At 41.9% G+C, this 24,898-nt stretch overlaps 1 protein-coding gene across 1 annotated transcript in view; it reads left to right on the top strand.

Moving 5' to 3' along the window:
* Nucleotides 1-24,898, top strand: part of SPATS2 (spermatogenesis associated serine rich 2) — a 65,618-nt gene that overhangs the window by 4,880 nt on the left and 35,840 nt on the right. Inside the window, exons 2-3 of the mRNA XM_082299061.1 lie at nucleotides 9,237-9,368; nucleotides 22,694-22,773. Coding sequence (XP_082155187.1) covers nucleotides 9,344-9,368; nucleotides 22,694-22,773 — 105 coding nt within the window. The 5' untranslated portion in view covers nucleotides 9,237-9,343. The remainder of the gene's footprint in view (nucleotides 1-9,236; nucleotides 9,369-22,693; nucleotides 22,774-24,898) is intronic.

Below are 24,898 nucleotides of genomic sequence, written 5' to 3'. Positions count from 1 at the left end.
GGTTGTTTCCCCTGTTTTTATGAGCAGAAATTCAGGATTTGGGGTTGTTTTCCCTGGTTTTAAGATCAAGTTGTTGGGATTTGGGATTTTTGAGGTCGTTTTCGCTGGTTTTATGAGCAGAAGTTTGGGATTTGGGGTTGTTTTCCCTGTTTTTACCAGTGAATCTTTGGGATTTGGGATGTTTTTGGGATTCTTTTCCCTGTTTTTAAGATCAAATAGTTGGGATTTGGGATTTTTGGGGTCGTTTTCGCTGTTTTTATGAGCAGAAATTTGGGATTTGGGGTTATTTTCCCTGGTTTTACGAGTGGATCGTTGTCCCGTGATGGATTTTCCTGGGATTTGGGATTTTTGGGGTCGTTTTCCCTGTTTTTAAGAGCAGATCATTGGGATTTGGGATTTTTGGGATTGGAGAGTTGGGATTTTTGGGATTCTTTTCCCTGTTTTCAGATCAAATCGTTGGGATTTTTGGGGTCGTTTTCCCTGTTTTTACCAGTGAATCTTTGGGATTTGGGATTTTTTTGGGATTCTTTTCCCTGTTTTTAAGATCAAATCGTTGGGATTTGGGATTTTTGGGGTCGTTTTCGCTGTTTTTATGAGCAGAAATTCAGGATTTGGGGTTGTTTTCCCTGGTTTTAAGATCAAATTGTTGGGATTTGGGATTTTTGAGGTCGTTTTCGCTGTTTTTATGAGCAGAAATTTGGGATTTGGGGTTGTTTTCCCTGTTTTTACCAGTGAATCTTTGGGATTTGGGATGTTTTTGGGATTCTTTTCCCTGTTTTTAAGATAAAATTGTTGGGATTTGGGATTTTGAGGTCGTTTTCGCTGTTTTTATGAGCAGAAGTTTGGGATTTGGGGTTGTTTTCCCTGTTTTTACCAGTGAATCTTTGGGATTTGGGATGTTTTTGGGATTCTTTTCCCTGTTTTAAGGGCAGATCGTTGGGATTTGGGATTTTGGGGATTGTTCCCCCTGGTTTTTTATGGGGAAATCGTCGGGATTTGGGATTTTGGGGGTCATTTTTGCTGTTTTTATGAGCAGAAATTTGGGATTTGGGGTTGTTTTCCCTGTTTTAAGATCAAATCGTTGGGATTTGGGATTTTGGGGGTCGTTTTCCCTGTTTTTACCAGTGGATCTTTGGGATTTGGGATGTTTTTGGGATTCTTTTCCCTGTTTTTAAGATCAAATAGTTGGGATTTGGGATTTTTGGGGTCGTTTTCACTGTTTTTATGAGCAGAAATTCGGGATTTGGGGTTGTTTTCCCTGGTTTTAAGATCAAATTGTTGGGATTTGGGATTTTTGAGGTCGTTTTCGCTGTTTTTATGAGCAGAAATTTGGGATTTGGGGTCGTTTTCCCTGGTTTTACCAGTGAATCTTTGGGATTTGGGATGTTTTTGGGATTCTTTTCCCTGTTTTAAGGGCAGATTGTTGGGATTTGGGATTTTGGGGATTGTTCCCCCTGGTTTTTTATGGGGAAATCGTCGGGATTTGGGATTTTGGGGGTCATTTTTGCTGTTTTTATGAGCAGAAATTTGGGATTTGGGGTTGTTTTCCCTGTTTTAAGATCAAATCGTTGGGATTTGGGATTTTGGGGGTCGTTTTCGCTGTTTTTATGAGCAGAAATTTGGGATTTGGGGTTGTTTTCCCTGTTTTTAAGATCAAATCGTTGGGATTTGGGATTTTTGGGGTCGTTTTCCCCATTTTTAAGAGCAGATCGTTGGCATTTGGGATTTTTGGGATTGGAGAGTTGGGATTTTTGGGATTCTTTCCTTGTTTTTAAGATCAAATCGTTGGGATTTGGGATTTTGGGGTCGTTTTCCCTGTTTTTGTGAGCAGAAATTTGGGATTTGGGGTTGTTTTCCCTGTTTTTACCAGTGGATCTTTGGGATTTGGGATTTTTGGGGTCGTTTTCCCTGATTTTCCCAGCAGATCTTTGGGATTTTGGGATTCTTTTCCCTGATTTTCCCAGCAGATCTTTGGGATTTTGGGGATTTTCCCAGCATTTGGAGAATTCTGGAGGCATCTCCAGGAGCAATTTCCACCCTTCCAGCTCAATTTGGGATCCTGGGATTCCTCTGCTCCCACTGGAATTCCACCTTTGGATTTTATCCCAGATTTTGGAGCAATTTGGGGCCTTTTCCTCTCCCTCCCCCCCCCAAAATTCCCATTAAAATCCCCCTTTCCCCTCCCCCAATTCCCACATGGATTTAACCCCTCCCTTCCCTCTGCTTTTCCAGCTTTTTCTCCTCCAGCCTGGAATTCCCAGGGAATTGCTGAGCCCTCTCTGCCCTTTGCCAGGTGAATCCATGAATTTTTCATTCATCAGCCACAATTAAAGAATTCCCAATTAATCCCCACCCCAACATTCCATCCCCTGCCCCAAATTCCCTTTTATTCCCTATTTTTCCCACCTTTCAAGTGGAAAAAATGCCATTTTTTGGGGGGGGTTTCCTGCCTGCTCCAAGCGGATTTTTTGGGGAATTTTCCACCTTTCCCAATAATTCCCATTTTTCCCAGGTTTTTGATGGATTTGGGAGGGGTTTTTTTGGCCTTTTGGGATATCCCTGCATCCCATTGAAATCTTTTGGTGTCTCCAGTGATTCCAGGGATTTCAAACATTCCCAAAATATTCCCAACTCCTCATTCCCAGAATCCAAAATATTCCCTTTGTTTTTTTTTTTTCTCTCCCCAAAAAATCGGGATCCTAAAGGGGATTTTAGGGATGAAGGGAATTCCTGGGATTTCCAACCCCCCAGGGCTTGTTTTGGGGGATATTCCAGAGGTTTTTAACTTCCTTGGGATCCCCAAAAAATTCCCTTTTTGGGGTTAAAAAAATTCCCTTTTTGGGGTTAAAAAAATTCCCTTTTTTGGATAAAAAAATTCCCATTTCTGGGTTAAAAATTTTCCCTTTTCCAGGCTAAAAAATTCCCTTTTTTGGGGTTAAAAAAATTCCCTTTTCCAGGTAAACGAATTCCCTTTTTGGGGTTAAAAAATTCCCTTTTGGGTTTAAAAGAATTCCCTTTTCAGGCAAAAAAATTCCCTTTTCCCAGTAAAAAAAAATTCCTTTTCCGGGTTAAAAAATTCCCTTTTTGGGGTTAAAAAATTCCCTTTTTTTGGTTCGAAAAATTCCCTTTTTTGGGTTAAGAAAAATCTCATTTCTGGGTTTAAAAAATTGCCTTTTCCAGGCTAAAAAATTCCCTTTTTGGGTTAAAAAATGCCTTTTTTGGGGTTAAAAAAATTCCCTTTTTGGGGTTAAAAAATTCCCTTTTCCAGGTAAAAAAATTCCCTTTTCCAGGTAAAAAAATTCCCTTTTGGGGTTAAAAAATTCCCTTTTCCCAGTAAAAAAATCCCCTGTTTGGGGTTAAGAAAAATTCCCTTTTTGGGGTTAAAAAAATTCCCTTTTTGGGTTAAAAATTTTCCTTTTTCCCAGTAAAAAAAATCCCTTTTCCTGGTAAAAAAATTCCCTTTTCCTGATAAAAAAAATTTCCCCTTTTTGGGGTTAAAAAAATCCCCTTTTGGGTTAAAAAAATTCCCTTTTCCCAGTAAAAAAAATTCCCTTTTGGGGTTAAAAAAATCCCTTTTTGGGGTTAAAAAATTCCCTTTTCCCAGTAAAAAAAATCCCTTTTTGGGGTTAAAAAAATCCCCTTTTGGGGTTAAAAAATTCCCTTTTCCCAGTAAAAAAAATCCCTTTTTGGGGTTAAAAAAATCCCCTTTTGGGGTTAAAAAATTCCCTTTTCCCGTTTTTTTTTTCCCATCGATTCCAGCCGGGAATTTCAATCCCAAAAATCAAAAAAAAAGGGGAAAATTCCCGGGGGGAAAAGGGTGAGATTTCAGCCCAAACCCTCCCTTTGTGCTGCCGCATTCCCGGGATTTTTCAACTCCCTAAAAAACCCCCTCAGGATCCCGGGAGGAAATTCCTGAATTAATTAATCCTAATTAACCCGGGATCGCTGCCGGTCATTCCTGGCTCCCAAATCCCCCAATTTTTTGGGAATATCCCCGAGTTTTCCATAGGAAAAGGGAATTTTTCCTGCTCCTTTGTCAGGTTGATCCCAGGAACTCCTGGAGGAAATTCCGGAATGAATCCTAATTAATCCTGGAGGAAATTCCCTAATTAATCCTAATTAACCCGGGATCGCTGCCGGTCGTTCCTGGCTTTTCCTGGCTCCCAAATCCCCCAATTTTTTGGGAATATCCCCGAGTTTTCCATAGGAAAAGGGAATTTTTCCTGCTCCTTTGTCAGGTTGATCCCAGGAACTCCTGGAGGAAATTCCGGAATGAATCCTAATTAATCCTGGAGGAAATTCCCTAATTAATCCTAATTAACCCTGGATCGCTGCCGGTCGTTCCCGGCTTTTCCTGGCTCCCAAATCCCCCAAATTTTTGGGAATATCCCCGAATTTTCCATAGGAAAAGGGATCATTCCCAGAGATTTTCTCTGCTCCTTTGTCATTAAGCCCGGAGTGAAAATTCCCTAATTAATCCTAATTAACCCTGGATCGCTGCCGGTCCTTCCTGGCTCCCAAATCCCCCAATTTTTGGGAATATCCCCGAGTTTTCCATAGGAAAAGGGAATTTTTCCTGCTCCTTTGTCAGGTTGATCCCAGGAACTCCTGGAGGAAATTCCGGAATGAATCCTAATTAATCCTGGAGGAAATTCCCTAATTAATCCTAATTAACCCGGGATCGCTGCCGGTCATTCCCGGCTTTTCCTGGCTCCCAAATCCCCCAATTTTTTGGGAATATCCCCGAGTTTTCCATAGGAAAAGGGAGGGAATTTTTTTTCTCTGCTCCTTTGTCTCCTCTCCTTTCTTTGTTTGCCTCTTCCAAGGAAAATCCCCCTCTGGAATTGCTCTGAAATGTGTCCCAAAAAAGGGGGAAAATGGGAAAAAATGGGGGGAAAAAGGGGAAAAATATGGGGGGAAAAAAGGGGAAAAATATGGGGGGAAAAAAGGGGAAAAATGGGAAAAAGAAGGGGGAAAAAAGGGGGGAAAAAGGGAAAATAAGGCGGGGAAAAGGGGGAAAATATGGGGAAAATGGGAAAAAAATGGGGGAAAAAGGGAAAAAATGGGGGAAATGGGAAAAATATGGGGAAAAATATGGGGGGGAAAGGGGAAAAAAGGGAAAAATGGGGAAAAAAAGGGAAATAGGGGGGAAAAAAGGAAAAAATGGGGAAAATATGGGGAAAAATATGGGGGGAAAAGAGAAAAAATGGGGGGAATGGAAAAATATGGGGGAAAAAGGGAAAATTGGGAAAAATATGGGGAAAAAAGGGAAAATTGGGAAAAATATGGGGCAAAAAGGGGAAAAGGGGAAAAAAGGGAGAAATGGGAAAAAAATGGGGGAAATATGGGGGGAAAAAAGGAAAAAATGGGAAAAATATGGGGAAAAATATGGGGGGAAAAGGGAAAAAATGGGGGAAATGGAAAAATATGGGGAAAAATGGGAAAAATATGGGGAAAAAAGGGAAAATTGGGAAAAATATGGGGAAAAATATGGGAAAAAATGGGGGAAAAAAGGGAGAAATGGAAAAAAAAAGGGGGAGGAAATGAAAAAAAAGGGGGAAATATGGGGAAAAAAGGAAAAAATGGGGGGAAATGGGGAAAAATGGGGGGAAAAAGGGGGAAAATATGGGGAAAAAAGGAAAAAATGGGGAAATATGGGGAAAAATGGGAAAAATATGGGGAGAAAAAGGGAAAAATGGGGGGAAAAGGTGAAAAAAGGGGAAAATAGGGGGAAAAGGGAAAAATGGGAAAAATATGGGGGAAAAAGGGGAAAAATGGGGAAAAAGGAAAAAAAGGGGAAATATGGGGGGAAAAAGGAGAAAATGGGAAAAATATGGGGGAAAAAGGGAAAAAATGGGGGGAAAAATATGGGAAAAAATGGGGGAAAAAGGGAAAAATGGAAAAAAAAGGGGGAAATATGGGGGGAAAATGGGAAAAAAATGGGGGAAAAAGGGGAAAAATATGGGAATAAAAGGGAAAAATGGGAAAAAATGGGGAAAAAGGGGGGGGGGAATGGGAAAAATGGGAAAAAAGGGGTTAATTTGGGATAAATGGGGGTTTGGTTTGGGAAAAATTTGGGGTAAGATTGGGATAAATTCCGGGTTAATTTGGGGTTGATTTAGGTAAAATTTGGCATAAATTTGGGGTTGAAGTGGGGTTGAAATTGGGGGAAATTTGGCTAAAATTGGGTTTAATTTGGGGGAAATTTGGGGTTAATTTGGGTGAAGTTTGGGGTTAATTCAGGTTTAAATTTGCGTTTAAAGTGGGGTTTAAATTGGGGGAAATTTGGGGTAAATTTGGGTTTAAAGTGGGGTTTAAATTGGATTAAATTTGGGGTAAATTTGGGTTTAATTTGGGATGAATTTGGGTTTAAATTCGGGTTTAATTTGGGATAAATTTGGGTTAAATTTGGGTTTAATTGGGTGAAGTTTGGGTGAAATTTGGGATAAATCCAGGTTTAAATTGGGGTTTAAAGTGAGGTAAATTTGGGGTAAATTTGGGGTGAATTTGGATTAAATTTGGGGTAAATTTGGATTAAATTTGGGGTAAACTTGGATTAAATTTGGGGTAAATTTGGATTAAATTTGGATTAAATTCGGGTGAAATTTGGGATAAATTTGGATTAAATTTGGGTTTAATTTGGGATCAATTCAGGTTTAATTTGGGGGAAATTTGGGGGAAATTTGGGCTCAATCCGGGAGAGACCCCGGGGACGTTTTTATTCCAGGTTTTTATTCCAGGATTTTTTATCCATTTAATTTTAATTCCAGGGTTTTTTTTTAAATTCCTTTATTTCCATTCCAGGTTTGTTTTAAATCCCTTTTTTTTTATTTCCATGGGGTTTTTCTTTCCTTGATTTTTTAATTCCGGGGGGTTTTAAAATTTCTTTATTTTTAATTTCTTTATTTTTAATTCCTTTACTTTTAATTCCTTTACTTTTAATTTCTTTACTTTTAATTTCCTTATTTTTAATTTCCTTATTTTTAATTTCTTTATTTTTAATTTCTTTACTTTTAATTTCTTTATTTTTAATTCCTTTATTTTTAATTAATTTGGTTTTAATTCCTTTTTTTTTAGTTCCTTTATTTTTAATTCTTTAGGTTTTCATCCCTTTATTTTTAATCCTTTTATCTTTAATTCCTTTATTTTTAATTCCTTTGGTGTTAGTTCCTTTATTTTTAATTCTTTTGGTTTTAATTCCTTTATTTTTAATTCGTTTGTTTTTAATTTCTTTATTTTTAATTTCTTTATTTTTAATTTCTTTATTTTTAATTTCTTTATTTTTAATCCCTTTATTTTTAATTCCTTTACTTTTAATTCTTTTACTTTTAATCTCTTTATTTTTAATCCCTATATTTTTAATTCCTTCATTTTAAATTTCTTTATTTTTAATTTCTTCACTTTAAATTCTTTTCTTTTTAATTCTTTTATTTTTAATTCTTTTCTTTTTAATTCTTTTACTTTTAATTCCTTCATTTTTAATTCCTTTATTTTTAATTCCAGAACTTTTTAAAATTCCTTTATTTTTAATTCCAGGGGTTCTTTAATCCTTTAATTCCAGGGGGTTTTAAAATCCTTTTATTTTTAATTCCAGAGTTTTTTATCCTTTATTTTTAATTCCTGGGGGTTTTTATCCTTTATTTTTAATTCCAAAGGGATTTTTTTTCCTTGAATTCCAGGGGTTTTTTCCTTGAATTCCAGGATTTTTTTTATCCTTTAATTCCAGAATTTTTTTTCCCTTTATTTTTAATTCCAAAGGGTTTTTTTTTTAAGCCTTTAATTCCAGGAGATTTTTTTTCCTTTAATTCCAGGGTTTTTTTCTCCTTTATTTTTAATTCCAAGGGGTTTTTTTCCTTTAATTCCAGCAGTTTTTTATCCTTTATTTTTAATTCCAAGGAGGTTTTTTTTAATCCTTTATTTTTAATTCCGGGAGTTTTTAATCCTTTAATTCCAGGGGGGTTTAAATCCTTTTATTTTTAATTCCAGGGCTTTTTTATCCTTTATTTATAATTCCAAGGGGTTTTTTCCCTTTAATTCCAGCGATTTTTTAACCTTTATTTTTAATTCCAGGGGTTTTTAATCCTTTAATTCCAGGGGTTTTTTTTAATCCTTTATTTTTAATTCCAAGGAGGTTTTTTTAATCCTTTATTTTTAATTCCAGGGGGGTTTTAAAATCCTTTTATTTATAATTCCAGGGCTTTTTTATCCTTTATTTTTAATTCCTGGGGTTTTTTTCCCTTTAATTCCAGGGGTTTTTTTCCCTTTAATTCCAGGGTTTTTTTTTATTCTTTATTCATAATTCCAGGGTTTTTAAAATTCTTTATTTTTAATTCCGGGAGTTTTTAATCCTTTAATTCCAGGGGGGTTTTAAAATCCTTTTATTTTTAATTCCAGGGCTTTTTTATCCTTTATTTTTAATTCCAGGGGTTTTTTTCCCTTTAATTCCAGGGCTTTTTTATCCTTTATTTTTAATTCCAAGGGTTTTTTCCCTTTAATTCCAGGGTTTTTTTATCCTTTATTTTTAATTCCAGGGTTTTTTTTCCCTTTAATTCCAGGGGTTTTTTTTATTCTTTATTCATAATTCCAGGGCTTTTTTAATTCTTTATTTTTAATTCCAGGGGTTTTTAATCCTTTAATTCCAGGCGTTTTCTTTTCCTTTAATTCCAGAGGTTTTTTATCCTTTATTTTTCATTCCAGGGGTTTTTTTTAATCCTTTAATTCCAGGGGGCTTTTTTAGTCTTTATTTTTCATTCCAGGGGTTTTTAATCTTTTAATTCCAGGGTTTTTTTCCCTTTAATTCCAGGGGGTTTTTTTTATCCTTTTTTTTTAATTCCAGGCGTTTTCTTTTCCTTTAATTCCGGAGCTTTTTTATCCTTTATTTTTCATTCCAGGGTTTTTTTCCCCTTTAATTCCAGGGTTTTTTTTTTATCCTTTTTTTAAATTCCAGGCGTTTTCTTTTCCTTTAATTCCGGAGCTTTTTTATCCTTTATTTTTCAATCCAGGGTTTTTTTCCCCTTTAATTCCAGGATCTCTTTCATTTTTAATTCTTTATCCTTTCTTTTTCATTCCAGACCTTTTTTATCCTTTATTTTTCCTTCCAGCATTTCCCCTTTTCATTCCCAGATTTTTTTTAATTCCATCCTTTTATCCCAGTGTTTCTTTTTTTTTTTTAACCCTTTCTCATTCCCATTTTCCCCCTTTCCCTTTTTTAATTCTCCTTTTTTTTTTTTTTCCAGAAAAAACCCTCCTTCTCCCAGGAATTCACCTCCAACATTCCCAACCCATCCAACCTGGAAAATTCCCACTTTCCCACCTCCAAAACCTCCGGAATTCCACCCCAAAAATGTCCAGGAAGCAACAACCGAAAGGTAAGAGCTGCCAGAGCTGCCAAAATCTCGGGATTTGACCCCAAAACCCCAACCCAGAGCTGCTGATCCCGGAGATTTTAATTGGCAACGGGAGCTGGAGGTGCCAATTCCCGGGATTTTTAATTGGGAAAGGGTTAATTGGGAGCGGCGGCGGCTCGGTGACATTTCCAGCATTTCCTGGGAATTCTCAGCCCTGGCAGCAATGACAGGAATGGAACTGGGGGGGGAAAGGGGGGAAAAAGAGGGAAAAATGGGAAATTTGGGGGGGTTGGGAATTTTCTCGGAGATTCCAGGGGGTTTTCGGGGTTTTTGGGGAATTTTCTTTGGGATTTCAGGGGTTTTCGGGGTTTTTTGGGGAATTTTCTCTGGGATTCCAGGGGGTTTTGGGGGGTTTTGGGAATTTTCTCTGAGATTCCAGGGGGTTTTTGGGAATTTTCCCTGGGATTTCAGGGGTTTTTGGGAATTTTCCCTGAGATTCCAGGGGTTTTTGGGAATTTTCCCTGGGATTTCAGGGGGTTTTTGGGTTTTTTTGGGAATTTTCTCTGGGATTTCAGGGGGTTTTTGGGGGTTTTTTGGGAATTTTCCCTGAGATTTCAGGGGGTTTTTGGGGTTTTTTGCCAATTTTCTCTGAGATTCCAGGGGGTTTTGGGGGTTTTTGGGGAATTTTCTCTGAGATTCCAGGGGGTTTTTGGGAATTTTCCCTGGGATTTCAGGGGTTTTTGGGAATTTTCTTTGGGATTTCAGGGGTTTTTGGGGTTTTTTGGGAATTTTCCCTGGCATTTCAGGGGTTTTTTGGGGATTTTTGGGGAATTTTCTTTGGGATTCCAGGGGGTTTTGGGGGTTTTTGGGGAATTTTCCTCGGGATTTCAGGGGTTTTTGGGGTTTTTTTGGGAATTCTCTCTGAGATTCCAGGGGGTTTTGGGGGTTTTTTGGGGAATTTTCCCTGGGATTTCAGGGGGTTTTGGGGGTTTTTGGGAATTTTCTCTGAGATTCCAGGGGGTTTTTGGGAATTTTCCCTGGGATTTCAGGGGTTTTTGGGAATTTTCTTTGGGATTTCAGGGGTTTTTGGGGTTTTTTGGGAATTTTCCCTGGCATTTCAGGGGTTTTTTGGGGATTTTTGGGGAATTTTCTTTGGGATTCCAGGGGGTTTTGGGGGTTTTTTGGGAATTTTCTCTGGGATTCCAGGGGGTTTTGGGGTTTTTGGGAATTTTCTCTGGGATTTCAGGGGGTTTTTGGGTTTTTTTGGGAATTTTCTTTGAGATTCCAGGGGTTTTTGGGGTTTTTTGGGAATTTTCCCTGAGATTCCAGGGGGTTTTTGGGGTTTTTTGGGAATTTTCCCTGGGATTTCAGGGGTTTTTGGGAATTTTCCCTGAGATTCCAGGGGTTTTGGGGTTTTTGGGAATTTTCCCTGGGATTTCAGGGGGTTTTGGGGGTTTTTGGGAATTTTCTCCGGGATTTCAGGGGTTTTTTGGGGAATTTTCTTTGGGATTTCAGGGGTTTTCGGGGTTTTTTGGGAATTTTCTCTGGGATTTCAGGGGGTTTTTGGGGTTTTTGGGAATTTTCCCTGAGATTCCAGGGGGTTTTTGGGAATTTTCCCTGGGATTTCAGGGGTTTTTTGGGAATTTTCTTTGAGATTCCAGGGGTTTTGGGGTTTTTTGGGAATTTTCTCTGGGATTCCAGGGGGTTTTGGGGGTTTTTGGGAATTTTCTCTGAGATTCCAGGGGGTTTTTGGGAATTTTCCCTGGGATTTCAGGAGTTTTTTGGGAATTTTCTTTGAGATTCCAGGGGTTTTGAGGTTTTTTGGGAATTTTCTCTGGGATTTCAGGGGGTTTTTGGGGGTTTTTTGGGAATTTTCCCTGAGATTCCAGGGGGTTTTTGGGAATTTTCTCTGAGATTTCAGGGTTTTTTTGGGGTTTTTTGGGGAATTTTCTTTGGGATTTCAGGGGGTTTTGGGGGTTTTTGGGAATTTTCTCTGGGATTTCAGGGGTTTTTGGGGGTTTTTTGGGAATTTTCCCTGAGATTCCAGGGGGTTTTGGGGTTTTTTGGGAATTTTCTCTGAGATTCCAGGGGTTTTTTGGGGTTTTTGGGAATTTTCCCTGAGATTCCAGGGGGTTTTTGGGAATTTTCTCTGAGATTTCAGGGGTTTTTTGGGGTTTTTTGGGAATTTTCCCTGGGATTTCAGGGGTTTTTGGGAATTTTCCCTGAGATTCCAGGGGTTTTGGGGTTTTTGGGAATTTTCCCTGGGATTTCAGGGGGTTTTTGGGTTTTTTTGGGAATTTTCTCTGGGATTTCAGGGGGTTTTGGGGGTTTTTTTGGGAATTTTCTCAGGGATTTCAGGGGGTTTTTGGGAATTTTCTTAGAGATTCCAGGGGTTTTGGGGTTTTTTGGGAATTTTCTCTGGGATTTCAGGGGGTTTTGGGGGTTTTTGGGGATTTTCCCTGGGATTTCAGGGGGTTTTTGGGAATTTTCTCTGGGATTTCAGGGGTTTTTTGGGGAATTTTCCTCGGGATTTCAGGGGTTTTCGGGGTTTTTTGGGAATTTTCTCTGGGATTTCAGGGGTTTTTGGGGGTTTTTTGGGAATTTTCCCTGAGATTCCAGGGGGTTTTGGGGGTTTTTTGGGAATTTTCCCTGAGATTCCAGGGGGTTTTTGGGGTTTTTGGGAATTTTCCTTGGGATTCCAGGGGGTTTTTGGGGTTTTTGGGAATTTTCCCTGAGATTCCAGGGGGTTTTGGGGTTTTTTGGGAATTTTCTTTGGGATTCCAGGGGGTTTTTGGGGTTTTTTGGGAATTTTCTCTGGGATTTCAGGGGGTTTTTGGGAATTTTCTTTGAGATTCCAGGGGTTTTGGGGTTTTTGGGAATTTTCTCTGGGATTTCAGGGGGTTTTGGGGGTTTTTTGGGAATTTTCTTTGAGATTTCAGGGGTTTTTTGGGAATTTTCTTTGGGATTTCAGGGGTTTTTGGGGTTTTTTGGGATTGATTTTCCCAGGGAATGTTTGATCCTGGTCAGGAGTGGGAAAAAATGTGGGAAAGGAGGGGAAAAAGGTGGAAAAGGGAGGGAAAAATGGGAATTTGGGGGGGTTTGGGGAATTTTCCCTGGGATTCCAGGGGGTTTTTGGGGTTTTTTTGGGAATTTTCTTTGGGATTTCAGGGGTTTTTGGGGTTTTTTTGGGAATTTTCTTTGGGATTTCAGGGGTTTTTGGGGGTTTTTTGGGAATTTTCCTCGGGATTTCAGGGGGTTTTGGGGTTTTTTGGGAATTTTCCCTGGGATTTCAGGGTTTTTTTGGGGTTTTTTTGGGGATTTTCCCTGGGATTTCAGGGTTTTTTTGGGGGTTTTTTGGGGTTTTTTTTGGGGTTTTTTTTGGGGTTTTTTTGGGGTTTTTTTGGGGTTTTTTTGGGGTTTTTTTGGGGGTTTTGGGGGGTTTTTTTGAGGATTTTTTGGGGTTTTCTGGTTTTTTTGGGGGGGGGTTTTGGGAGTTTTTTGTGGGGTTTTTTTTGGGTTTTTTGGGGTTTTTTTGGTTTGGTTTTTTTTGGGGGTTTTTTTGTTTGGTTTTTTTGGGTTTTTTTGTGGGGTTTTTTTTGGGTTTTTTGGTTTTTTTTTTTTTGTGTTTTTTTGGGGGGTTTTTTGGTTTTTTTTGGGGGGTTTTTTTTTGTTTTTGGGGGTTTTTTGGTTTTTTTTGGTTTTTTTTTGTTTTTTGGGGGTTTTTTGGTTTTTTTTTTGTTTTTTTTGGGGGTTTTTTTTTTGGTTTTTGGGGCGTTTTTTTGAGGTTCTTTTTGGATTTTTTTGGGGGGTTTTTTTGGGTTTCTTTTTGAGGTTTTTTGAGGGGTTTTTTGGGGTTTTTTTCCCGAGGATTTCAGCTGTGGGAGGATTTCCTTGGAATGTTAATTCCAGAGGGTGTTTGGAGAGGGGGGAGGGGCCTCGTTTGTCTTTATTTGCCTTTAATTAACGCCGCAATTCCCGCCTGGGAGGATCCCTCCTTTGGGAGAAAAATGTGGGATTTGGGGGGAAAAGGGGAAAAAAGGGGGGAAAAGTGAGATTTGGGGGGAAAAAGTGGGATTTTGGGTGGAAAGAAAGGGATTTTGGGGGGAAAAAGTGGGATTTGGGGAAGAAAATGTGGGATTTTGGGGGGAAAAAGTGGGATTTTAGGAGGAAAAATGGGACTTTTTTAGTAAAACCCCAGGATTTTTAGGGAAAACCTCAGGAAATTGGGGGAAACCCCCGGATTTTGGGGAAATTGGGAGGAAAAGGTGGGATTTTGGGGGGAAATGTGGGATTTTGGGGGGAAAAACCTCAGGAAATTGAGGGAAAACCCCGGATTTTGGGGGAAATGGGGAGAAAAAGGTGGGATTTGGGTGGAAATGTGGCATTTTGGGGGGAAAAAGTGGGATTTTGGGAGAAAAAAATGTGGTTTTTTTAGTAAAACCCCAGGATTTTTTAGGGAAAACCTCAGGAAATTGGGGGAAAACCCCGGATTTTGGGGGAAATTGGGAGGAAAAGGTGGGATTTTGGGTGAAAAAGTGGGATTTTGGGGGGAAATGTGGGATTTTGGGAGAAAAAGGGGGAAAAAATGGGGAGAAGGCAGCGGGATTTGGGGGGTTGGGAGGAAAAGGTGGGATTTTTTTAGAAAAGATGGGATTTTGGGTGGAAAAAGTGGGATTTTGGGTGGAAAAATGGGACTTTTTTAGTAAAACCCCAGGATTTTTTAGGGAAAACCTCAGGAAATTGGGAGGAAAAGGTGGGATTTTGGGGGGAAATGTGGGATTTGGGGGAAAAGGGGAAAAAAGGGGGGAAAAGTGGGATTTGGGGAAGAAAATGTGGGATTTTGGTGGAAATGTGGGATTTTGGGGGGAAAAAGTGGGATTTTAGGAGAAAAAATGGGACTTTTTTAGTAAAACCCCAGGATTTTTAGGGAAAACCTCAGGAAATTGGGGGAAAACCCCAGATTTTGGGGGAAATTGGGAGGAAAAGGTGGGATTTTGGGTGGAAAGTGGGATTTTGGGGGGAAAAGTGGGATTTTGGGGGGGAAATGTGGGATTTTGGGGGGGAAATGTGGGATTTTTTTCGAAAAAATGGGATTTTTTAGGGAAAAAGTGGGATTTTTTTGGAAAAAAAGGGGATTTTGGGGGGGGAAATGTGGGATTTGGGGAGAAAAAAGCTCTGGAAATTGAGGGAAAACCCCGGATTTTGGGGGAAATGGGGAGGAAAAGGTGGGATTTGGTGGAAATGTGGGATTTTGGGGGGAAAAAGTGAGATTTTAGGAGAAAAAATGGGACTTTTTTAGTAAAAAACCCTGGATTTTTTAGGGAAAACCTCAGGAAATTGGGGGAAAACCGTGGATTTTGGGGAAATTGGGAGGAAAAGGTGGGATTTTGGGGGGAAATGTGGGATTTTGGGGGGGAAAACCTCAGGAAATTGAGGGAAAACCCCGGATTTTGGGGGAAATGGGGAGAAAAAGGTGGGATTTGGGTGGAAATGTGGCATTTTGGGGGGAAAAAGTGGGATTTTGGGAGAAAAAAATGTGGTTTTTTTAGTAAAACCCCAGGATTTTTTAGGGAAAACCTCAGGAAATTGGGGGAAAACCCCGGATTTTGGGGGAAATTGGGAGGAAAAGGTGGGATTTTGGGTGAAAAAGTGGGATTTTGGGGGGAAATGTGGGATTTTGGGAGAAAAAGGGGGAAAAAATGGGGAGAAGGCAGCGGGATTTGGGGGGTTGGGAGGAAAAGGTGGGATTTTTTTAGAAAAGATGGGATTTTGGGTGGAAAAAGTGGGATTTTGGGTGGAAAAATGGGACTTTTTTAGTAAAACCCCAGGATTTTTTAGGGAAAACCTCAGGAAATTGGGAGGAAAAGGTGGGATTTTGGGGGGAAATGTGGGATTTGGGGGAAAAGGGGAAAAAAGGGGGGAAAAGTGGGATTTGGGGAAGAAAATGTGGGATTTTGGTGGAAATGTGGGATTTTGGGGGGAAAAAGTGGGATTTTAGGAGAAAAAATGGGACTTTTTTAGTAAAACCCCAGGATTTTTAGGGAAAACCTCAGGAAATTGGGGGAAAACCCCAGATTTTGGGGGAAATTGGGAGGAAAAGGTGGGATTTTGGGTGGAAAGTGGGATTTTGGGGGGAAAAGTGGGATTTTGGGGGGGAAATGTGGGATTTTGGGGGGGAAATGTGGGATTTTTTTCGAAAAAATGGGATTTTTTAGGGAAAAAGTGGGATTTTTTTGGAAAAAAAGGGGATTTTGGGGGGGGAAATGTGGGATTTGGGGAGAAAAAAGCTCTGGAAATTGAGGGAAAACCCCGGATTTTGGGGGAAATGGGGAGGAAAAGGTGGGATTTGGTGGAAATGTGGGATTTTGGGGGGAAAAAGTGAGATTTTAGGAGAAAAAATGGGACTTTTTTAGTAAAAAACCCTGGATTTTTTAGGGAAAACCTCAGGAAATTGGGGGAAAACCGTGGATTTTGGGGAAATTGGGAGGAAAAGGTGGGATTTTGGGGGGAAATGTGGGATTTTGGGGGGGAAATGTGGGATTTGGGGGAAAAGGGGAAAAAAGGGGGGAAAAGTGGGATTTGGGGAAGAAAATGTGGGATTTTGGGGGGAAAAAGTGGGATTTTAGGAGAAAAAATGTGACTTTTTTAGTAAAACCCCAGGATTTTTTAGGGAAAACCTCAGGAAATTGGGGGAAAACCCGGATTTTGGGGGAAATTGGGAGGAAAAGGTGGGATTTTGGGTGAAAAAGTGGGATTTTGGGGGGAAATGTGGGATTTTGGGAGAAAAAGGGGGAAAAAATGGGGAGAAGGCAGCGGGATTTGGGGGGTTGGGAGGAAAAGGTGGGATTTTTTTAGAAAAGATGGGATTTTGGGTGGAAAAAGTGGGATTTTGGGTGGAAAAATGGGACTTTTTTAGTAAAACCCCAGGATTTTTTAGGGAAAACCTCAGGAAATTGGGAGGAAAAGGTGGGATTTTGGGGGGAAATGTGGGATTTGGGGGAAAAGGGGAAAAAAGGGGGGAAAAGTGGGATTTGGGGGGAAAAAGTGGGATTTTGGGTGGAAAAAAAGGGATTTTGGGGAGAAAAAGTGAGATTTTAGGAGAAAAAATGGGACTTTTTTAGTAAAACCCCAGGATTTTTTAGGGAAAACCTCAGGAAATTGGGGGAAAACCCGGATTTTGGGGAAATTGGGAGGAAAAGGTGGGATTTTGGGTGGAAATGTGGGATTTTGGGGGGAAATGTGGGATTTTGGGGGGGAAATGTGGGATTTTTTTCGAAAAAATGGGATTTTTTAGGGAAAAAGTGGGATTTTTTTGGAAAAAAGGGGATTTTGGGGGGGGAAATGTGGGATTTGGGGAGGAAAAAGCTCTGGAAATTGAGGGAAAACCCCGGATTTTGGGGGAAATGGGGAGAAAAAGGTGGGATTTTGGGGGGAATGTGGGATTTTGGGGGGAAAAAGTGAGATTTTAGGAGAAAAAATGGGACTTTTTTAGTAAAACCCCAGGATTTTTTAGGGAAAACCTCAGGAAATTGGGGGAAAACCCCGGATTTTGGGGAAATTGGGAGGAAAAGGTGGGATTTTGGGTGAAAAAGTGGGATTTGGGGGGGAAATGTGGGATTTTGGGAGAAAAAAGCTCTGGAAATTGAGGGAAAACCCCGGATTTTGGGGGAAATGGGGAGGAAAAGGTGGGATTTTGGGGGAAAATGTGGGAAAAAGGGAGTTCCTGCCATTCCAAGGGCTGAAATTCCCACCATTCCAGAGCTGAAATTCCAACATTCCAGGGCTGAAATTCCCACCATTCCAAGGCTGAAATTCCCAACATTCCAAGGCTGAAATTCCAACATTCCAGGGCTGAAATTCCCAACATTCCAGAGCTGAAATTCCCAACATTCCAGGGCTGAAATTCCCAACATTCCAGGGCTGAAATTCCCACCATTCCAGAGCTGAAATTCCCAACATTCCAGAGCTGAAATTCCCACCATTCCAGAGCTGAAATTCCAACATTCCAAGGCTGAAATTCCCACCATTCCAGGGCTGAAATTCCCACCATTCCAGAGCTGAAATTCCAACATTCCAGGGCTGAAATTCCCACCATTCCAGGGCTGAAATTCCCACCATTCCAGGGCTGAAATTCCCACCATTCCAGGGCTGAAATTCCCAACATTCCAAGGCTGAAATTCCAACATTCCAAGGCTGAAATTCCAACATTCCAGGGCTGAAATTCCCACCATTCCAAGGCTGAAATTCCAACATTCCAGGGCTGAAATTCCCACCATTCCAGAGCTGAAATTCCCACATTCCAGGGCTGAAATTCCAACATTCCAGAGCTGAAATTCCCAACATTCCAGGGCTGAAATTCCCAACATTCCAGGGCTGAAATTCCCACCATTCCAGAGCTGAAATTCCAACATTCCAGGGCTGAAATTCCCACCATTCCAGAGCTGAAATTCCCACCATTCCAGGGCTGAAATTCCCAACATTCCAGGGCTGAAATTCCCACCATTCCAAGGCTGAAATTCCCACCATTCCAGGGCTGAAATTCCCACCATTCCAGGGCTGAAATTCCAACATTCCAGGGCTGAAATTCCCACCATTCCAGAGCTGAAATTCCCAACATTCCAAGGCTGAAATTCCCAACATTCCAGAGCTGAAATTCCCAACATTCCAGGGCTGAAATTCCCACCATTCCCGAGCTGAAATTCCCACCATTCCCGAGCTGAAATTCCAACATTCCAAGGCTGAAATTCCAACATTCCAGAGCTGAAATTCCAACATTCCAGGGCTGAAATTCCCAACATTCCAGAGCTGAAATTCCAACATTCCAGGGCTGAAATTCCCACCATTCCAGGGCTGAAATTCCCACCATTCCAGGGCTGAAATTCCCACCATTCCAGAGCTGAAATTCCAACATTCCAAGGCTGAAATTCCCACCATTCCAGGGCTGAAATTCCACCATTCCAGGGCTGAAATTCCCAACATTCCAGGGCTGAAATTCCAACATTCCAGGGCTGAAATTCCAACATTCCAGGGCTGAAATTCCCACCATTCCAGGGCTGAAATTCCAACATTCCAGGGCTGAAATTCCAACATTCCAGAGCTGAAATTCCCACCATTCCAGAGCTGAAATTCCCAACATTCCAGAGCTGAAATTCCAACATTCCAGAGCTGAAATTCCCAACATTCCAAGGCTGAAATTCCAACATTCCAAGGCTGAAATTCCCAACATTCCAAGGCTGAAATTCCAACATTCCAGGGCTGAAATTCCAACATTCCAGAGCTGAAATTCCCACCATTCCAGGGCTGAAATTCCCACCATTCCAGGGCTGAAATTCCCACCATTCCAGGGCTGAAATTCCAACATTCCAGAGCTGAAATTCCCACCATTCCAAGGCTGAAATTCCCACCATTCCAGGGCTGAAATTCCCACCATTCCAGAGCTGAAATTCCAACATTCCAAGGCTGAAATTCCCACCATTCCAGGGCTGAAATTCCACCATTCCAGGGCTGAAATTCCCAACATTCCAGGGCTGAAATTCCACCATTCCAGGGCTGAAATTCCCACCATTCCAGGGCTGAAATTCCAACATTCCAGGGCTGAAATTCCAACATTCCAGGGCTGAAATTCCCACCATTCCAGGGCTGAAATTCCAACATTCCAGGGCTGAAATTCCCAACATTCCAGGGCTGAAATTCCCAACATTCCAGAGCTGAAATTCCAACATTCCAGGGCTGAAATTCCAACATTCCAGGGCTGAAATTCCCACCATTCCAAGGCTGAAATTCCCACCATTCCAGGGCTGAAATTCCCACCATTCCAGAGCTGAAATTCCAACATTCCAAGGCTGAAATTCCCACCATTCCAGAGCTGAAATTCCAACATTCCAGAGCTGAAATTCCCAACATTCCAGGGCTGAAATTCCCACCATTCCAGGGCTGAAATTCCACCATTCCAGGGCTGAAATTCCCAACATTCCAGAGCTGAAATTCCAACATTCCAAGGCTGAAATTCCAACATTCCAGGGCTGAAATTCCCACCATTCCAGGGCTGAAATTCCCAACATTCCAGGGCTGAAATTCCCACCATTCCAGGGCTGAAATTCCACCATTCCAGGGCTGAAATTCCCAACATTCCAGAGCTGAAATTCCAACATTCCAAGGCTGAAATTCCAACATTCCAGAGCTGAAATTCCCAATATTCCAAGGCTGAAATTCCCACCATTCCAGGGCTGAAATTCCCACCATTCCAGAGCTGAAATTCCAACATTCCAGGGCTGAAATTCCCACCATTCCAGGGCTGAAATTCCCACCATTCCAAGGCTGAAATTCCCAACATTCCAGAGCTGAAATTCCAACATTCCAAGGCTGAAATTCCCACCATTCCCGAGCTGAAATTCCCACCATTCCAGGGCTGAAATTCCCACCATTCCAGGGCTGAAATTCCCACCATTCCAGGGCTGAAATTCCAACATTCCAAGGCTGAAATTCCACCATTCCAGGGCTGAAATTCCCACCATTCTAAGGCTGAAATTCCCACCATTCCAGGGCTGAAATTCCAACATTCCAGGGCTGAAATTCCCACCATTCCAGGGCTGAAATTCCCACCATTCCAAGGCTGAAATTCCCACCATTCCAAGGCTGAAATTCCCACCATTCCAGAGCTGAAATTCCCACCATTCCAGGGCTGAAATTCCCACCATTCCAGGGCTGAAATTCCAACATTCCAGAGCTGAAATTCCCACCATTCCAGAGCTGAAATTCCCACCATTCCAGGGCTGAAATTCCCACCATTCCAGGGCTGAAATTCCCACCATTCCAAGGCTGAAATTCCAACATTCCAGAGCTGAAATTCCCACCATTCCAAGGCTGAAATTCCCACCATTCCAGAGCTGAAATTCCCACCATTCCAGGGCTGAAATTCCCACCATTCCAGGGCTGAAATTCCCAACATTCCAGAGCTGAAATTCCCAACATTCCAGGGCTGAAATTCCCACCATTCCAGAGCTGAAATTCCACCATTCCAGGGCTGAAATTCCCACCATTCCAGAGCTGAAATTCCCAACATTCCAGGGCTGAAATTCCAACATTCCAGGGCTGAAATTCCAACATTCCAGAGCTGAAATTCCCACCATTCCAAGGCTGAAATTCCCAACATTCCAGGGCTGAAATTCCCACCATTTCAGGGCTGAAATTCCAACATTCCAGGGCTGAAATTCCCACCATTCCAGAGCTGAAATTCCCAACATTCCAGGGCTGAAATTCCCAACATTCCAGAGCTGAAATTCCCAACATTCCAGGGCTGAAATTCCCACCATTCCAAGGCTGAAATTCCACCATTCCAGGGCTGAAATTCCCACCATTCCAAGGCTGAAATTCCCAACATTCCAGGGCTGAAATCCCCACCATTCCCGAGCTGAAATTCCAACATTCCAGGGCTGAAATTCCAACATTCCAGAGCTGAAATTCCCACCATTCCAGAGCTGAAATTCCCAACATTCCAGGGCTGAAATTCCCACCATTCCAAGGCTGAAATTCCAACATTCCAAGGCTGAAATTCCCACCATTCCAGGGCTGAAATTCCCACCATTCCAAGGCTGAAATTCCAACATTCCAAGGCTGAAATTCCCACCATTCCAGAGCTGAAATTCCCACCATTCCAAGGGCTGAAATTCCAACATTCCAGAGCTGAAATTCCCACCATTCCAAGGCTGAAATTCCCACCATTCCAGAGCTGAAATTCCCAACATTCCAAGGCTGAAATTCCAACATTCCAGAGCTGAAATTCCCACCATTCCAGGGCTGAAATTCCAACATTCCAAGGCTGAAATTCCCACCATTCCAAGGCTGAAATTCCCACCATTCCAGAGCTGAAATTCCCACCATTCCAGGGCTGAAATTCCCACCATTCCAGGGCTGAAATTCCAACATTCCAGAGCTGAAATTCCCACCATTCCAAGGCTGAAATTCCCACCATTCCAGAGCTGAAATTCCAACATTCCAGGGCTGAAATTCCCACCATTCCAGGGCTGAAATTCCCACCATTCCAGGGCTGAAATTCCCAACATTCCAGGGCTGAAATTCCCACCATTCCAGAGCTGAAATTCCCAACATTCCAAGGCTGAAATTCCCAACATTCCAGAGCTGAAATTCCCAACATTCCAGGGCTGAAATTCCCACCATTCCCGAGCTGAAATTCCCACCATTCCCGAGCTGAAATTCCAACATTCCAAGGCTGAAATTCCAACATTCCAGAGCTGAAATTCCAACATTCCAGGGCTGAAATTCCCACCATTCCAGGGCTGAAATTCCCACCATTCCAGAGCTGAAATTCCACCATTCCAGGGCTGAAATTCCCACCATTCCAGGGCTGAAATTCCCACCATTCCAGGGCTGAAATTCCAACATTCCAGAGCTGAAATTCCCACCATTCCAGGGCTGAAATTCCCACCATTCCAGGGCTGAAATTCCCACCATTCCAAGGCTGAAATTCCCAACATTCCAGAGCTGAAATTCCCAACATTCCAAGGCTGAAATTCCCAACATTCCAAGGCTGAAATTCCCACCATTCCAGGGCTGAAATTCCCACCATTCCAGAGCTGAAATTCCACCATTCCAGGGCTGAAATTCCCACCATTCCAGGGCTGAAATTCCCACCATTCCAGGGCTGAAATTCCAACATTCCAGAGCTGAAATTCCCACCATTCCAGGGCTGAAATTCCCACCATTCCAGGGCTGAAATTCCCACCATTCCAAGGCTGAAATTCCCAACATTCCAGAGCTGAAATTCCCAACATTCCAAGGCTGAAATTCCCAACATTCCAAGGCTGAAATTCCCACCATTCCAGGGCTGAAATTCCCACCATTCCAGAGCTGAAATTCCACCATTCCAGGGCTGAAATTCCCACCATTCCCGAGCTGAAATTCCAACATTCCAGGGCTGAAATTCCCAACATTCCAGGGCTGAAATTCCCACCATTCCAGGGCTGAAATTCCAACATTCCAGAGCTGAAATTCCCAACATTCCAGGGCTGAAATTCCAACATTCCAGAGCTGAAATTCCCAACATTCCAGGGCTGAAATTCCAACATTCCAGAGCTGAAATTCCCAACATTCCAGAGCTGAAATTCCAACATTCCAGGGCTGAAATTCCCAACATTCCAGAGCTGAAATTCCCACCATTCCAGGGCTGAAATTCCCACCATTCCAGGGCTGAAATTCCAACATTCCAGAGCTGAAATTCCCAACATTCCAGGGCTGAAATTCCCAACATTCCAGGGCTGAAATTCCCACCATTCCAGAGCTGAAATTCCAACATTCCAGGGCTGAAATTCCCGCTGCTTTTCCCGCAGATCCCTCGGGATTCCTCCTGGATCTCCGCTCCGGGGCCGTGCGTGCCCAGGGCGGCGCCGCCGAGAACATGAAGGAAAAGGTGCCGGGGCGGAATTCCCAACATTCCCAACATTCCCAACATTCCCAACATTCCCAACATTCCCGAGTCCCCAGCAGTCCCCAGTTCTCCCCAAATTCCCTGATTTTTCCCCCGAATTCCCTAATTTTTCCCCAAATTCCCTGATTTTTTTCCTGGAATTCCCCGATTTCTTCTCGGAATTCCCAAATTTTCCCCCGAATTCCCTGATTTTTCCCCGAATTCCCCAATTTCTTCCCAGAATTCCCCGATTTTTCCCCGAATTCCCCGATTTTACCCCAAATTCCCTGATTTTTTTCCCAGAATTCCCCGATTTCCTCCCCAAATTCCCCGATTTTTTCCCAGAATTCCCTAATTTCTCCCCGAATTCCCTGATTTCTCCCCGAATTCCCTGATTTTTCCCCGAATTCCCCAATTTTTTCCCAAATTCCCTGATTTTTTCCCGAAATTCCCCAATTTTTCCCCAAATTCCCCGATTTTTTCCCCCGAATTCCCTAATTTTTCCCCGAATTCCCTGATTTTTTCCCCGGAATTCCCCGATTTCTTCTCGGAATTCCCAAATTTTCCCCCAAATTCCCTGATTTTTCCCCGAATTCCCCAATTTTTCCCCAAATTCCCTGATTTCTTCCCCAAATTCCCTGATTTTTCCCCGAATTCCCTGATTTCTTCCCCAAATTCCCCGATTTTTCCCCGAATTCCCCGATTCTTCCCCGAATTCCCTGATTTTTCCCCAAATTCCCCGATTTTACCCCAAATTCCCTGATTTCTTCCCGGAATTCCCTGATTTTTTCCCCGATTTCCCAAATTTTTCCCCCAAATTCCCTGATTTTTCCCCGGAATTCCCTGATTTTTTCCCCGATTTCCCAAATTTTTCCCCCAAATTCCCTAATTTTTCCCCGAATTCCCCGATTTCTTCCCGGAATTCCCCGATTTTTCCCCGAATTCCCTGATTTTTCCCCAAATTCCCTGATTTTTTTCCCAGAATTCCCCGATTTCTTCCCGGAATTCCCAAATTTTTCCCCGAATTCCCTGATTTTTCCCTGAATTCCCTAATTTTTCCCCAAATTCCCTGATTTCTCCCCAAATTCCCTGGTCTTTTCCCCAAATTCCCTGAGTTCTCCCCGAATTCCCTGATTTCTCCCCAAATTCCCTAATTTTTCCTCAAATTCCCTGATTTCTTCCCCAAATTCCCTGATTTTTCCCCGAATTCCCCAATTTTTTCCCAAATTCCCTGATTTTTTCCCGAAATTCCCCAATTTTTTCCCCGAATTCCCTGATTTTTCCCCGAATTCCCTGATTTCTCCCCAAATTCCCCGATTTTTCCCAGAATTCCCTGATTTTTTTCCCCGAATTCCCTGATTTTTTCCCCGGAATTCCCCAATTTCTTCCTGAATTCCCAAAATTTTCCCCGGATTCCCCGATTTTTCCCCAAATTCCCCGATTTTTCCCCAAATTCCCAAATTTTTTTCCCAGAATTCCCCGATTTTTCCCTGAATTCCCTGATTTCTTCCCCGAATTCCCTGATTTTCTCCCCAAATTCCCCGATTTTTTCCCAGAATTCCCTAATTTTTCCCCAAATTCCCTGATTTTTTCCCCAAATTCCCTAATTTTTCCCCGAATTCCCCGATTTTTCCCCAAATTCCCTGATTTTTCCCCGAATTCCCTGATTTCTCCCCGAATTCCCTGATTTTTTCCCCGAATTCCCCGATTTTTCCTGAATTCCCCGATTTTTCCCCGAATTCCCTGATCTTTTCCCCAAATTCCCTGATCTTTTCCCCAAATTCCCTGATTTCTCCCCAAATTCCCTGATTTTTCCCCGAATTCCCCGATTTTTCCCCGAATTCCCTGATTTCTTCCCCGAATTCCCTGATTTTTTCCTGAATTCCCTGATTTTTCCCCAAATTCCCTAATTTTCCCCAAATTCCCTGATTTTCCCCAAATTCCCTGATTTTTTCCCCGAATTCCCTGATTTCTCCCCGAATTCCCCGATTTTTCCCCGAATTCCCCAATTTTTCCCCAAATTCCCTGGTTTTTTTCCCAGAATTCCCCCATTTCTTCCCGGAATTCCCCAATTTTTCCCCAAATTCCCTGATTTTTCCCCGAATTCCCTGATTTCTCCCCAAATTCC

Source organism: Coloeus monedula (genome assembly GCF_965178545.1).
Source record: "Coloeus monedula genome assembly, chromosome: 30".
NCBI classification, from domain to species: Eukaryota; Metazoa; Chordata; class Aves; order Passeriformes; family Corvidae; genus Coloeus; species Coloeus monedula.
This window is presented reverse-complemented; position numbering and strand designations above follow the sequence as displayed.